We start from the raw sequence: 16,545 nt of genomic DNA on the forward strand, positions 1-16,545 counted from the left end.
ATGGGAGCGGGGGTATCATTTTGTGAACTCGGTGCTTGCAGTAACTCTAACTTTTCTCATGGGCATCTAGCTGGCAAACTGTTTACTTGATTGCAGTTCAAAATTATAAAATTCATGACCCCTTGGTTTAGGGTTCCTGCCCAAATGTGGGATCGAAATGGTCCCACGAAGAAACTACATATTTAAAAATTTTCATTAGAAACGTTTAGCAGGTAAAGAAATGTTGCAGTATCATAATAAGCAGCTAGTCCTCTAATAAAATAGTAAAATACATAGTACTTTGTCTGGTGTGCAGGCACCAGGATAGGGTTAAGTTGATCATACATTGAAACTTGCACACGAGCTAATTGGCAAAATATCACAATAAAAAATGAATGAAATGATCCAAAGTAGTGTACCCAAAGTCTGGATCAAAGAAACTAACTAGAAAAGAGGTACATAAACGAACAAATGAGTGATAGGAACAGAAAAAAAAGAGAAAAGAAAAAATGCATTCCTGTCCCAGATCCCATAATTTTTAAAGTATACTTTCGCTTATTTAAATGAGGATGCCTTTGTGGTACCGGTATTAGTTTTGAAATTCTCATTCGAAGGGTTTCTTTTTGTGTAACATGCACAGCAAAGCAACGCTTATGCATCGGTGTCCGTCCGTCTGTCTTATACCTTGAGAACTGCAGAAGGAAGGGATATAATATTTACCTCATGTATTGCTTGACGCAAACAAGGTTAACTAACCTTGTAATATTGAACTTGAGTTTGACCTCCGTTCCAAAATAGTTTATAATGCTAAAATATGCTATATTCTTTGCACATAGAGAGATAATTTTGAGATATTGAGCACGTTCACTGTCATAAACCTTTCTAAAAAATATATCAGTTATAGTCCAAGTGACCTTGAACTTTCATCAAAAATTCTCGGAACATTGTAAATTATTTCAATTTGGAAAGAACGAGCTTTGATAAATAGCACATATATTGCAAGTTTATGTTCTAATGACAATGTACTTTCGAACGGAATGATATATATTTATACATTTACCAGCAAACTAAAATCTTAATGCATTGGGATGTATGAAAATGAATCGGGATCGGTATACTGACTTCAGAGTGTGTAATTCAGATAAGTAGTCTGCTGATAATTATGTCCAAAGAGGGAGTCACATTATTTTAAAAATCGATCTTAAGAAACTTCTCAAAAAAAGGTTGCACGATATGCCTTCACCTGAATATATTCAAATAGGGAATGGATCACAATGATAGTGGAAAAAATACTGAATTTCAGAAAAATTCTTTTGATAAGATTGCAATTAAGCGAGAAATCAAGCATCCTCAAGTAATGGTGATTCAAGTTTAATCACATTTCTTTTGCTCCAAGTTTTACATCAATCATGCATGAGCAAACATCTCAGATTTGATATCCATCGTATACAATTGATATATAAATCCAACTCGGTTATATTTATAATTTAGTGAATAAACATCCATAAATATTTTTAAAAAGACAATTGAAGCAAAGAGATTGAATCTTTGAAATACTACCCATGAAGACGCAGAGAGAGAGAGAGAGAGAGAGAGAGAGAGAGAGAGAGAGAGAGAGATGCTACCGGAAATTGACGTACATATTAACACTCTTAAATACATCAAGGGCGTATCCATTCATGAGATCGAAGACAGAGTGTTCAGAATACTAAGTGTCCAAGTTAGGTGTGATTTATCGACTCCCGTGTTTGCAGGAGAGAGAGCGACATGAATGGTGGGCCAGGTGTTTGTAATCATAGGCTGATGGATGGCCCTTAATTGTGAACAGCAGTCATGGCATGACTATTAATGTGTTAATAAACATTTTCATCACATTGATGTTATTAACACCCAAACGAGCTTTCGTCAATTACTGTTTTGGAAGCTTCATTGACTTGCCATGTGGAATGTTGAATAGATTTTATTATTTTTTAATTCAAAATATTGAATAATTACTGCCAACTGTGTTTTGTTTAGTGTGTTTGGTTTTAACATTTTAAATTTTCTTATTAAAGAAAAATGAATAGACACTTTTTTCTACCCAATACATTCTAACAGAATTCTCTGAAATGATGTCATTTACTTTATACAAGCTATAACTCTATTATCTTAGATTATTTTAATAATAAAATAAAAACTGTAGATTTCTTGCAAATTTTGATAAGTAAGATTGTTTTTGTTTTAGAGGGATCATCAGAAACAAAGAGGGAAGAATTTTTAAAGGAAATTCGAATAATGAAGGGTATTGGATATCACAAGAATATTATAAGCATGTTGGGCTGTTGCACATTGAATGATCCAATCTGTCTGATAGTAGAGCATGCAGCAAAAGGAGATATGTTGTCTTATCTTAGAAACATCAGGCAAAACATTCAAAAGGTATGTATACTGTGGATAATCATGAAAAATCAAGTTTGGAACTATTTTAATATATCTCTCGTAGAACAATATGACAGGCATATTTGATTGGATGGTTGAGTCAAGTGTTCGAAAAATTGTAATATGTCATTGTCCCAGATCTGAGAACCCTTTGGAACTTTTACTTTATCCCTCAAAGTCCTCACTGTGAACACAGTAACATCATTGGTAATAAATAGCAATCAATCAGTGATTATTGCCATATATGGTATATTGAAAAGTGGTTGTTTCTTAAATGTAATGTTTTTACATTCTTTTGATAGCTTAACAATTTTATTTCTTAAACACAAAAATAAGTACATGTATTGTAAATAATACTTACTACATGTACTTCATTAAAAAAGAAACAAAACGTGAACATGTTTCTGTAATCAAATATCAAATCACCAAAGAGGAGGTAAAGCAGACCAATTAAAATAAGATTGTGATAATTTTCTTTTTCTTATTTTTTTCAAAAAATATTTTACACAGGAATCGTGTACTTTCATTAAAGCAATGAAGGCAACTCGTTCATTAAGGCAACTCTCTCTCTCTCTCTCTCTCTCTCTCTCTCTCTCTCTCTCACTCTGTGGATAGCTTGAGCTAGTTCTGGTTAAGTGTTTAGAAATTTATACATCCTTTTCTCCCTCTGTTTATTCTGTAGAATGGGGAAAAGGGTTGTTTCAAATTGTATTTAAAACCACTACAGAGATCAAAGAAAAAAATTTGACTTGAACCAATCCAAATTTTATTTGTTCCTACAGAAACGCACGTGTCATGGCGAGACGAAACTAAACTATTTCTCCCACTTCATTTTATAACTTAAAAATTATATTTTGTTTTAGTCGTATGTTTGGAGTGAGTTTTCAAACGTGTTTATCTCATAATTAATTAATTAATTGAAGTTATTATATTAATGTTAAGGTGAACACGAGCAAATTCAGAGGAAGAAGAATCTACCTCTTAAGAGAAAATTACATTGGTATTCTTCAAGAGCATTCAATTTCAAAGTTTATTAATTAGCAGCAATTGCAACTAAGAGCAATTCTGATTTGAACCAATCCAAATTTGAATTGTCCCTACAGAAACACACGTCATTGCGAGACGAAACTAATCTACAATAGACTGTAAAAAATATTTGGATGTTTGGAGTAAGTTTCAAACATTTTTATCTCATGATTAATTAATTGAAGTTTTATATGAATTTGAAGGTTAGCGTGAGCATGTTAATAACACAAATTATACATTTAAAAAAAAGGGGGGGGGAAGCTTTTTCCATCGAGGAGAATATGGTTTTCTAGGGTCAGTCTGTCACTTATAATCATGCAATAATTGTTCATGATCAATATTAACAAATATATTGTAAACAGATATTTGTATTTGTGTTCATATTTGGCCCAATCTCATGTTAATAAACTGATTTTCCCGAACCTAATTGCACATCTGTGTAAAGAATGTGTGTGTTTAACTCTAAATTTTAGACTCAGTGAGAAGTGATAAACAATAATGAAGCTTCATCAATGAAGATTAACGTCAGAAAAAGATTGTATGAAATAAAACATTTGAATTGATAAACGTCACTTCCTTCATTAATGATACATTGAACGTACGGAAAATAATTTATAAAGGAAATATAAAATTTTCATTTCTAAAAATATAGACCAGATGACCAATCAGATACTATGTTTTGGGAACGTCTCTTCCAAATGAATAACGCATTTACTTACACTGTATTTGATTTGTAACATTACTTGGAAACAGCAGGAATATGAACTCTTCTGACAGTCCGGAAAAAAAGATTGATATATGAATAATGTAATTAAAATTGCACGTCTGCAAAACTGATAGGTATTTCTTTGATTGGGTAGAGAAAATTTATGATTATTACAAGCTCAATTGATATACATGTAGAATATAAATAAGCACTTGTGGGTGGAATAAGTAAGTGTTCATAAGTCGTATAAATCAAATTTAGGGAAGTATTCTATACTTTCGTATCATTTTTGAAATATCTTTAACCCATTTATAAGAATTCTTTGAAAAGTAATATATCGTTTGAAAACTGTGCGGATAAATGTATTGAATAACAAATTGTATGCTTATATAAGGTGGTCATTTAATTAGCATTGATATATGCAAAGTCATTCCTTTAATCCACGAAGAACGAAAGGAACGAATCATTACACACTGATATAGAAGCCACGAAATACTTAACAAAATGTATATATATATATATATATATATATATATATATATATATATATATATATATATATATATATATATATATATATATATATATATATATACGTACAGAAGCACATTTTCAATTTACAACAACTCTTAAACTAGCATAACTTCCTTAGGTGAAGAAATATTAATATAGAAAGCACAAAGAAATTCCCAACCAATGGTTGAACTCTCGACCTACGGAATCTGTCTACTAGCAGTACAGGAACAGCGCGCTAGACCGCTCGGCCATCTAGGCAAGTCAAAAAACTTGCTTTCGATGCCGATGGAATTCTCGCGGCGCTGTCCTACACTACACGGTCACTGAGAATGGAAGAGAGATTCAGTTATTTGGACATGAGTTTTATTAGAGGATCGTTACCGATACACACTGTAATGAATTAATTTTATTTATACAGCACATTTTAACACAACTCTTAAACTAACATAACTGCCCTTGTAATAAATAAAATAATGAAGTTAAGAAATATTAATATAGAGAGCAACTCTATAAGGATACTCACTTCCGCCCCAACCCGGGGTTGAACTCTCTGCATAATGCTGAGATATATAAGTTCTTGGATTGAAATATGAAATCCTGTTTCAAATATGCTTACTTTTACTTGCTATGTATTTCCTTGTCCGCTTTGACACCCCCTAATATGCAAACACCTGTGAGATAGAATCGGTAAAGTCATTATACCATCTTAACTGTCGTACAAGGTTTGATGTTGTCAGACACATCTGGAGTATGTAAATTAGACGAAAACCTTGAGCAGTTCATGTTTCATTCATTAAAACGCATTATTGTTACGTTATTGCTTTATTTTGTCATTTTTTTTCCTGCGAATTTAGAGTAACGACAACGCACAATATGTTAATCAAGAAATTGAGACAGTAGGCCCCCAGGAACTACTCTCTTTTGCCAGACAAATTTCCACTGGAATGGTAAGTCTTTTTCGTTCTGTCACTGATTTTTCTTTTATTTTCATTTTCATCCCTGAAAGAGAACCAATGCATTAATTAAGCATGATTTTGGAATATGTTCTGTAAGAAAGACCCTACCTTATTTAATCAAATTGTTGGCGTTTTTTTTTCTTCATTTTTTTTGGACTCTTTTGAAGACGATCCATCATCACCACCTCCGCAAATATCAAGCAAGCCCAAAATTCATCCGAAACAGTTATCGAAAAACTTCCTTTTATGGTTCTCCAAATTGTCGACAAATATGACTATTGTAATTCTAAACATTTCTGGTTACCTATTCAGCATTAGAGAACATATTCTAAAATCAAACCCATTCACGTATTTTTTGTTTTACTTTGTTCACAATTATATATTAAATTATCGGTAGTTACTTATTCAATTTGTTTCAGTGTGAAATTTTTAAAGTTCCCTCTTATGTTGAAACTGGTAAACGATTAGAGTTACCATTCTTATCCTTGAAATTAAACAATGTTTTTGCGACGAGTAAATTAACGAATGTTCATGTTTCCTGCTCTTTGTTTTTTATCGTTGCCATTGTGTGTATACTTACAATTTTTTTCAAAATTTCTATTTTTTGGCATTGAACAGAGTAAACTGCATGTTTAAATAAACCATATATTTAAAAAACAATCCTAATTTAAAAAAAAAACAAAACAAAACTTCCTCAACCTTTAAATTTTTCTATTTGTGATTCATTACATGTATCAGAAGTGATAAAAACAGTTGTCATTGATTACGTGATTGGGAAGTTTCTGGACGGTTCCTGTTACATGTCAACTTTTCTTCCATAATTTTGTACTGAATAATGGGGAAAGCTATCAATTACTGATTCATCCCTACAATTCAATTTTAACAATGCAAAAATTTGTAATTCACAAAAAATGGCAAAGAAATGCGGGGGTTACATCGATCCATCAAGAATAATGTTTATCAATCGTAATTAATTAGTTTGATCTGGCGACCCTTCAACTTGATATTTTTTTGTGTTTACCACAAATAATGTAATATCTGACAAAATAATTATTTCATTTAGCCAATCGATCTGTAAGACGAGGAAAAGAAAATATGATAAATAACATTTTTAAAAAGTCTTTAATTTGTTATATTATTATGTAAATATTCAAGCGGTGGTATATTAAAATTGGTTAATAAGAGGAACAATTTTTATGTTTTATGAATACAGCACTACTAGAATTTTAAAATTCTAAAATTAATTTACATTCGAAAAGTAAATTGAAGGAGGAGAGCGTGTGTTTACGTATTTATTTAACCTATTTGTTTATTTTATTATCTTTAAAGTGTGCATTATTACTAAAATCGACTTTTGTTTTGGTCACCTTTTGTGGATTAAATACTGTTTTATTGAAGAATAGACGTTTAAAAAATATATATATATTGATTTTTGATTTAGATTTATGGACTTTGTAAACATTTTAGAACGTAACATTTATTGATGGAAATGTAATCAAACTTTATTTTACACAAAACGGGATTGCATACCAGTATGTAAAGTTTTGTGTTTGAGTGTTTATTTAAAATATTTATTTTTTAATCATTTATTTTGTTTTTAATTGCTCCTCCCCCCTTCAAACATAATGTTATTGTTATATATTTTATGAGATTTATATATACTCTGTTTATATTTTATTATTAGAAAATGTCTTCTGCATATAATAAATGCTATTTTTTAATACCCAAATCTGAAAGTACCACCACTTTATACACTTGTGTTTCTATGAAAATAAAAGAATAACCAGTTTATGCGGAAAGCTTAATAACCAAGAAACAAACAGATGGTCGGTACATATATCATTTTTCGAAGAGTCATTTTTTATTAGTATATTTTCATATCATTACAATGTCTGCATGAATTATGATTTTCTGCTTTAATTTGGTAATCATTATTGTCCAGTGACATATTTATTTCCCAGCATTGGTAATTTTCACTTCAAAATCCGTCAGCCATATAACTTGATTGAATATATTTTCTTGTTAAAATGAGTTTTTAAAAACAGACAAAATATCACTCAAGAGCGTAGATATTCATTCTACAGGAAAGTACAGCGTGCTTGTGTTTTATTTATTTTTCTCTTAATTTGTTTGAGTATATGCTGATTAATGAACACTGAAAACTGAAAAAAACTTAAAAACGCAAATTTTGCGAATTCCTCTGATTATTAGAATAACTGTTTGCGTGAATTGTAAGTAGACAAAGTAAAAACGGAAGAAGAATTTTATGTTTACGCCCTGTTAATTGTTTGGGAGAAAGAATTTTCATTCATAGATTCAACACTACAGGTTCTCTGTAAAAATAGTTTGTATTACGTCTGAGAGAACCCAAAACCAGCTGGCAATTTATCAGACATAATTATTGTTTGAAAAAGATTTATTTACAATATAATTGATAATTGTGTAAACATTCCACGCTACATTTTTCATGGGGTTTTGTTTTTGAGGTTTGAAAATGGTGTCGTGCAATATGCTCAATTCGACTTCCATTTTTAATTTTGGAGATGAATATTGCACCCTCGGAAAATTTAATGGATTATTTTGTGTTAATTTTCTTATTTTCTCGTAGGCTATAGAGACAATCTAAAGCAAATTTGATGGTATTTGCTTTCATTTTATTTATATTATTTTAAAGCCAAAAAATAGTTTTAAAAAATGGAATAAAAATAAAAGTAATTATCCACTTTAAAATTTATTTTCTGGAAATGGACTTGGACATTAATGTTCTTTTATACCATACCGTTAATAAATTATTTGAAAAGTTTACATATTGTAAGATTTTTTTTTATTGATTTAGAATTTTGATTTTTTTCCCCCTTTAAATCATATTTTAAAAATACGTTATGAATAGGCATAGATTAATGAATATTTATTAAATTAATCAAATGACGTACATTTTACTTATCTAGACGACGGATTTTGAGCTCTTACAAGAAAATATATACGTAATTGAATTATCATAATGTCTGATTTTAACAAAATACAACTTTAAACAGTTTTTTAAAAATAATTCACTTAAAGCTACCTGTAATAATATTATTACGGAAGGAAATTACAAATTAACAAATATTTTTATCAAGTTTATTTCTTTTATATATTCAGATTGAAGGCTTATAATATTGATTCACAGAATGTTTATTACCCTTCTAGAAGAAACCAAAAAAACATTTAATGTTTAAATTGGTTTTTGTAGACCCTGTAAAATAAAATTACTGGTATTCAAATTTGCCTTTACCAGCTTCGGTCATTTTGTTGTTCATAAGAAACATTCTAAGCCTCATTTCACTTGTTAGTACTGTAAGAAAATATATTGCCAGGGTGAGCCTCTATTCTTTTGCCTTGACAATGGTTCCTGTTGGGACATGCAGAAAGAAAAAAAGTATTAAAGCAATAACTCATTCGTAATTGTGAATTTGTGTGGAAGAAAAACAAGAAAAACAAAACAAATAAAAAAGGTCTACTAATGACATGTGATGGGTGGTCTATATGTATGAAATATAGACATTTAACAGCAAAAGAACGTTCTCCTGCCGCGTGGAGGAAAAGAAAACAAAATTTAATTATCTACATTTGGTTGAATGGTCATGTTCTTCAGACACAAACCATGTTTTGTCTAATACATAACGATTCTTTTATTTATCGTTTAACCTTTCATTATTCTTTGGCTTGCTAGATGAAAGTGCCTTTGCACTCTTTAAGATCCAGTACCGTTGAAAGTGATTGAAGTAATTTGTATGTTCAACCACTTACAAAGAGTGCAGAAACTGCGTAAGAGAGGGTTATGACATTCCCCCCACGACCAGAAGAAATATGATTCTTTTAATTTTGTAATTAGCGTATTCTAGATAATTTTACCAATGAAAAAAAAAGAGTGTTTAACATTCTAAACGTTCGCTATTTATAATTAAGTTATATGCCTATCCTTCGGGAATTACGCCATAAAGAATTGATAAGAAAACAGACCATATAATATTCATATCCATTGATTTAAATTTGATATGAACAGTTATTTTTTAAAGATATTTTTATCTGAATTGCTTTTGATCTTCGAAAGAATTTTGAAATTGATTTGAAAATCATTATCATAATGTGCGCGAATTGATTCAATTCGGAAAATATATGTGTATATGTTTTTAAAAACTTGAATGTTATAACATTTTTCATTAAATAAACAACCAACTTGTAGTTTATTATTTTTTTTTATCGTAGAATTATGATAAATAGATTTCCTTTGACTTCCAAAGAATATTTATAGATAAAAAAACGTTTTATTCCAATTTTGGGCCCAGAAGGCAAGGCATAACAACAGAAACGGTTAAGGGAGAGAGAAATTGACATATAGACAATAGGTACTGTGTGAACTACATGTAGGGAGAGAGAAATGGACACATATACACAAGATATTGTGCTAATACAGGTACGGAGAGTGAAATTGACATATTTTCGTACTAACATTTAAATAATAAACTAGTTGCGTTTCTGGAATTTTATGACATCACCTTTTTCCTGAAAGGTATAACAATGTTTTCAATAGTTACTGATGTGTCATTATCAAGCATATATATATATATATATATATATATATATATATATATATATATATATATATATATATATATATATTCCCTTTATTGTTACATAAAGTACTCCTTGAGCTTGAAACCCCATAATTAATCTTATTTCTCTCTCCTTTATACAATAGACAATCAATACGAAAATGTCATTCATCTTCTATACAATTTCGGTTACATGATTAAGATATTTGAATTTCCTGACCAAAACCATTTTTCTCAAATTCATACCAATTTCTTTCAACTCTTCAGTCATGTGCACTTATTTGGAATCTTCTGTTCAAGAGATTAATACGTCTGTAATATTCCCCACTGCATAAACTAATTACGTTTTACACATTGTGACCTTCTTGTCCTTGTTTACGTTTTGTGAAGTTGACGTCAGTTGTATAAAAATTAAAAAAAAAAACAAAAAGGAATTACGACATAAAATATGTGTTTTATTTCTCAGGAGTTCCTCTCCCAGAAAGGTTATATCCATCGTGATTTGGCAGCAAGAAACATATTAGTGGACAAGAACAACTTGGTAAAAATTGGCGATTTTGGTCTCACGCGTTACACGTTAGACAACAAAGTTTACGTAAACCGGAAGGGTGGTCGACTGCCCCTAAAATGGATGTCAATTGAGGCCATCAACGAACTGACATTTTCTTCTGCAAGCGATGTGTAAGTATGCCATTCTCTTTTACATGATGGTGCTTGTTTGTCAGTCACCTTTATATTTGCCTTGATCAAAGAATCGCAAGTGTAATTAGGCAAAGCTCAATTATATGACTTAAGAGCTGAACAAGTACTTAAAACGCGTATCATTATCAAACACTTTAATTATACTTCTTATCTTACATTTACGAAAAAGTTGAATTGGTATACATTCTTTAAATTTTTGTCAACATTTAAAGATAAGAAAAAAATATTTTTCATTTATACAATGAGTAAGATATTTTATAAATTTCATAATACATTGCAATTAGAGGAATAAAGAAGATGGGTGAACAAGGCGGGCGAAGTGCCTATAGTGCGACAAACATGAAGTGAAAAATAAAATCTCAATTATATAAAAATTTTCTTTGATATTTCATCTAACATTAAAGTATATTTTATGCTAAATCTCAACAATTTACAAAAATCTCACAAAGACTGAAATTATTTGCCTACGAAATAGCATACACACATTAAAGAGGACAAAAAGGATCATTTTCTCACACTTTAACAAAATTTTTCGTTATGAGTGGGTCTTCGCTCCATTTTTTTGAAAGTTGATCCTAAAAGTTTGCATAAAAATATACATTTTTTGGTTTACAAAAACATGGAGCAAAGACCCACTATACCTTAAAAGTACACTTTTATGACAAAGCATTCGTATCTTTCCGAGAAATACTTGAAGTCCATTTAGTCAAGGGTCATATCACAAACATGATTTAAATGCCACTATTCGTCAGGAGCTGCGTGGCGTAGTGGTTAGCGTGTTAGTCTCAAAACGATATGATACTCCGAATTTTTATTGATAGGGGTTCGAATCCCACGAATACCATTTTATTTTTTTTAATAAAAGAATAATTTTTCCGAGATTTTTTTTCTCAGAAAAGTTTTGTTAATCATAATTTCATAAATTTCAATAATGAGAACTTTATTTTAAATACTTAATTCACAAATTGAATATGATTTTATTAATATCTGAAGCCATAGGCATTCTGCACGCCTTGTTCACCCATCTTCTTTCAAATAAGTATGAAACAAGTTTAGTTCAGTTAGAATGTAAAGACTATACCTTTTGCATTTATTTGTCGTCATATGTTTTCAGAGATTAACCCTTCAGTGAAATTTAAGATGAATATATTTTGAATATTCATTTAGGGGGAGTAAGCATTTTAATATAAAATTATCTAACATTTGAAAAATATTTGTGTAAAGTAGAATTTGCTTCTGAGTTACTAATATTCATCTCTAATAAACGTAGTCTGCATGAAATGCATAATATTCTATAATGCCCTCTCATGAAAGTATATGCATACTTATACCTTAATTCCAAACAAATCACATTTCCAAAAATATATTCCAGTTAAAAAAACATTTTCAAAAGAATATACATGTAACAGATTTGCTTCCATATTTTCATATTTAGGGTAACTTTTTAAAAACATTTGTAAACCTATTCACTGAATTTTGTTTACATTGTTAATATATAAATGGATAAATATATGCACATATGTACATGTGTCTTTATTGCATTTTGACCACTCCTCCTAAGAGAATTAAAACCAAGGAATATAAATTCACTGATCAAAGAAGGACAGACTCGCAATTAATGCTAATACAAAGTAAAGTTTATATGCAAATTAGCTTAATATTATAAAGGTGTCCAAGTAAATTGTGGTCACGTGGTGGTGGCAAAAGCGGGAACAACGGAGATCGCTTGCAATCTAGTGAAATGTGTGGTTTAAAGATTAATTTCTTATGAATTAAATTTTTTCATTATAATAACTTGTACATATAATTACTGTCATCCAGACGTTAGGTCACACAACTGTGTAGAAATATTACTCCCAGGTGTGCGACTTGTCCTGGAATCACGTGGTCTACTAACAAACTTTTCTCAGACAATTTAAACAGTTTATTGAATTTTTCAATTTTTGAGCATGTTTATTTTACCCTGGTATTTTTTTTTATGTATGACTTTTCATACAGTCCAATTTCGGGTTCTTTGTTTTATGGTTCTCTTTCTTCTGTAAATGACTTTCTTCTGTACATCTTTTCCAAAACAAAATAATTACTCAGAACAAAGGAAAATAAATACATTAAGATCCAAAATACCCATTTAGAAGGAGTAAATTTACATCTGTGAGTTTACAAATGAAATTGAAAATTATACTTTATTTCAAATTTTTTCAACATAGTTTCCCTGTGTACAGAGGAAAATATTAAGGGCATAAACATGTCGATTTTCAAAATCGACAGAAAAGGTAAGTAGTTTCTGGTCAAATATCAGAGACCAAACTAAGCTTAAGAATCTTATTAATTCATATACCAGAAGGACAGAGGTTAAAATACAAAATAATATTACAGCTTACTATATTCTTCTGAGTATATTGAGATTTGGCAGAAGCAGCTAGAACACGACTTCCATTTAAACACGTAGTAGAAAATATTTACCACCTGGTAAACTTTTTGAATTACTGAAGACCGTGTTTTAAATATTACTTAATATGATAACATTTCAAACTTAATGTTCAAATTGAGTTTTTAGTGCATGAAAAGCAAATCATTCAACGTAATTAAAGAGAGCAGCCATTTGGTTAATTCTCTTGAAGTTACAGTAATTGAATTTGTGAATGTCATATGCACTAAAGACGCAACGCAAATGCATTTTTTATTTTTACAAGTTATCAAATATAGAATATACATGCACCTGAAACATTTTATAAGGGACTTCACTCTCAGTTTTATATGAGTGTTACAGAACTTAAGGGAAAACATGTAGCAGTTGTTTTAATTCAAAGTCCTGGTTTGAGTTTTACTAACATATCTTAAGATACGAAGTTTAGTAAAATAGACATTTATCGTAACTTATGGTTACTACAAAATCTTATCTTAAGATCTGTTAGTAAAACTCTAGCCAGATTTCCAAATGCGTTTTATATCCCCCACTTGGAAGGTGTGCTATATAGTGATGGGAATGTCCGTCCATACGTCCTTCTGTAACACTTTGGGGTACCCATCTCTTATCCTCAACTCCTCTTATACCACTAAATAAAATTTAATGAGACTTTCACAGAATCTTTATAACATTGTACCCCGCCTATTTCATTGATTTTGCCATTATACTCATATGGGAAAGGGGGTATCAATTTTTGGTGCTCAGTGCTCACAGTACTTCTAGTTTGAAGTATTAGTTTTTTTTAGGGAATACCTACTGAGCGAGGGCTCCTTTTCTACTTAAATTAGTATAAAGCTTGTTGTAGATTTTCTCTATCAAAATTATTCATATCAAAAATATTTGTTGTGTTGAAGAGGGCATTGTCTTTAATTCACTAGGAGTTTGTAATATCCAAACATTCTATGATTGATGTACATTGTACAATGATCATTTAGAAAATACTGGTCGTTGGATGAATTTTTTGTGGTTAACCTCTATTAATTGACTTGTTTGAATTTTTTTAATGTTAATAATACTATGTGGTTTCTTTCTTAAATAAAATTGCTGATTTGGTAATACTCAGAAAAAAATATTTCCTTTAAGGCACAACATCCGAAAGAATGGAAAAAATGTTTAAGGCATATAAAAGAGTAAAGCATAAAAAATAACATCATTGTAAATGATATCAGTGACATTTTTCTAAAACACAGATATGATTAATAAGTCTTTGTTCATATATATATATATATATATATATATATATATATATATATATATATATATATATATATATATATATATATATATATATACTTTGAATGAACAATGAATGGAGGAGGATTATTTCGAAATTAATCAATACCATTTATCTAGATAACTAGAAAATTGTTCGGGAAACTTTTATACTAGTAGGAGCATTTATGTGAAAATTTAAAAAAGTGTCCACACCGCTTTGTATCTTTTGTGTTCGTATTTGCTTTATATGTAACCTATGCGTTATGAAAAGCACCATCATTGGCATTTATGTTTAAGTAGTTCTTGCATGACATGTATTATATAGGTAAATATGCTAATGTACAGCACAAAAGCTATAAAGAATAATTAAATATTTAGAGCACTTTAATTAAAATTCTGATGATTGCAGAGATAAACATTAGAAGGAGATAGTTATCAAGAGCGGTAACTCTAGTTAAAATATATCTGCAAAGCAACTGTTGATTGGTGATGTCTAGAACACATTAAGACAGAGCAAACATGTACCAAATTATCAGATAAAGTACAGTGTTTGCGTTAGTATTTGTGGTCTTTGATTAAGTATTTAAGTACAAGACATGGTGAATTCCTAGGATTTCTTTGTGTTTTACTTAACGATTTTGCCCACTGACGTAATGCTCCGTTATGAAGGCTTCTAGTTATAAATTTCCTTTCAATTATTCGCATTTAATCTTCTGTTTGTGTGTACAGTAACCGTTGAGCTATCTGGCCTCATCGAAAAGCTATACATCATCTCCGGACAAACTCGCATTGCGATTTATAAAGAACATGAAAAGGAAATTCTTCGTCTTATCCAAACCGTTTAAGTTCGTGTTAATGCTGTTTTTCCACTTCATGCAAGTGTGTTGTCCTCTTATCTAAAGTTTCGTCTCAATATTTGTGAAAATCTAAGTGATTCGATTTCAACAATTCTCGTTAAGTTTGTATCCTAACAATGTTGTGTGATTCTCTGTGCTTTTTGAAATAAAGCCACTAGGTTTTTAGAGATCAAATAACTTAAAATCAAACGACCAAATTATTTCATAAACTTCATGCTTGACATTAAGCTGAGGACTAAACAGAAATCAGTAGTCCACTTTCTTTTTAGCTTACAAAAAATTACACACTTTAAAGAGGGTAGGGTTTCTGGGGATCTTTAATGTTGGAAGGATAAATAAAACGTGTAAACAATTTACACAAATAGTCAGTCATTATCATTAGAAAAAAACAATATGTCTCCTTCAAGGCACGCAATTTTTGGGTAAACCTAACCCTAACCCTAACCCTGGGGAAGAGAAGGGGGAGGGCTAAATTCAATTTAAAGAAGTACAATGAAAATTTCACTAGATTCAAAATTAAGGTCCTCATAAAACGCAAGAAATATGAACTTTCATAACTTCTATTCTCAGAGAGAGAGAGAGAGAGAGAGAGAGAGAGAGAGGAAAAGTTACGAATTTTGTATATTAAACTTTATTCTGCCTTTTTTTCTTGCACTTCTTGTAAAATCTGAAGTTTGTGAAACAACGCCCCTCAATTTTGTAATAAAAGGCTTTGTAACATGCCAGAAATTAGGAAATCCATGTAGTTTAAAGAAAGACACACTTGTTTCGGTATGATATATTACCTGATCTCTTTTTCCGTCTCGCTCTCATATTTTCACGAAAAACCACTTTTTTTTTTATAAAGACGAGCAACACCTGTTCTCTCTTTGATCTATTTGTTTTTATTAAATAATCAATTACACGTTCATAATTCCATAAACTGTCTAGCGCTGGTTTAGTCAAAGGGTAATCTTTTTTATACCTACGACAGTAAACTGATCGATATATCTTTTTAAAAAATTTGAATTATAACTCTCGGCATTGGAAATGAGCGACCTGAGGGGATTCGGTGGGAGTCCCGTTCTCTCAGTTCTGTCCCGTTGCTGGACACCTGTCGATTCTCACC

At 30.4% G+C, this 16,545-nt stretch overlaps 1 protein-coding gene across 1 annotated transcript in view; it reads left to right on the forward strand.

Annotated features, from left to right (window-relative positions):
* The window catches only part of LOC133182811 (uncharacterized), a 70,013-nt gene that overhangs the window by 26,598 nt on the left and 26,870 nt on the right, over positions 1-16,545 (forward strand). Inside the window, exons 18-20 of the mRNA XM_061317656.1 lie at positions 2,204-2,397; positions 5,500-5,592; positions 10,663-10,877. Of these exons, the coding sequence (XP_061173640.1) occupies positions 2,204-2,397; positions 5,500-5,592; positions 10,663-10,877 (502 nt within the window). The remainder of the gene's footprint in view (positions 1-2,203; positions 2,398-5,499; positions 5,593-10,662; positions 10,878-16,545) is intronic.

Source organism: Saccostrea echinata, unplaced genomic scaffold, assembly GCF_033153115.1.
Source record: "Saccostrea echinata isolate AGI-Se365-2 ecotype Australia unplaced genomic scaffold, CSIRO_AGI_Sech_v1 ptg000009l, whole genome shotgun sequence".
NCBI lineage: Eukaryota > Metazoa > Mollusca > Bivalvia > Ostreida > Ostreidae > Saccostrea > Saccostrea echinata.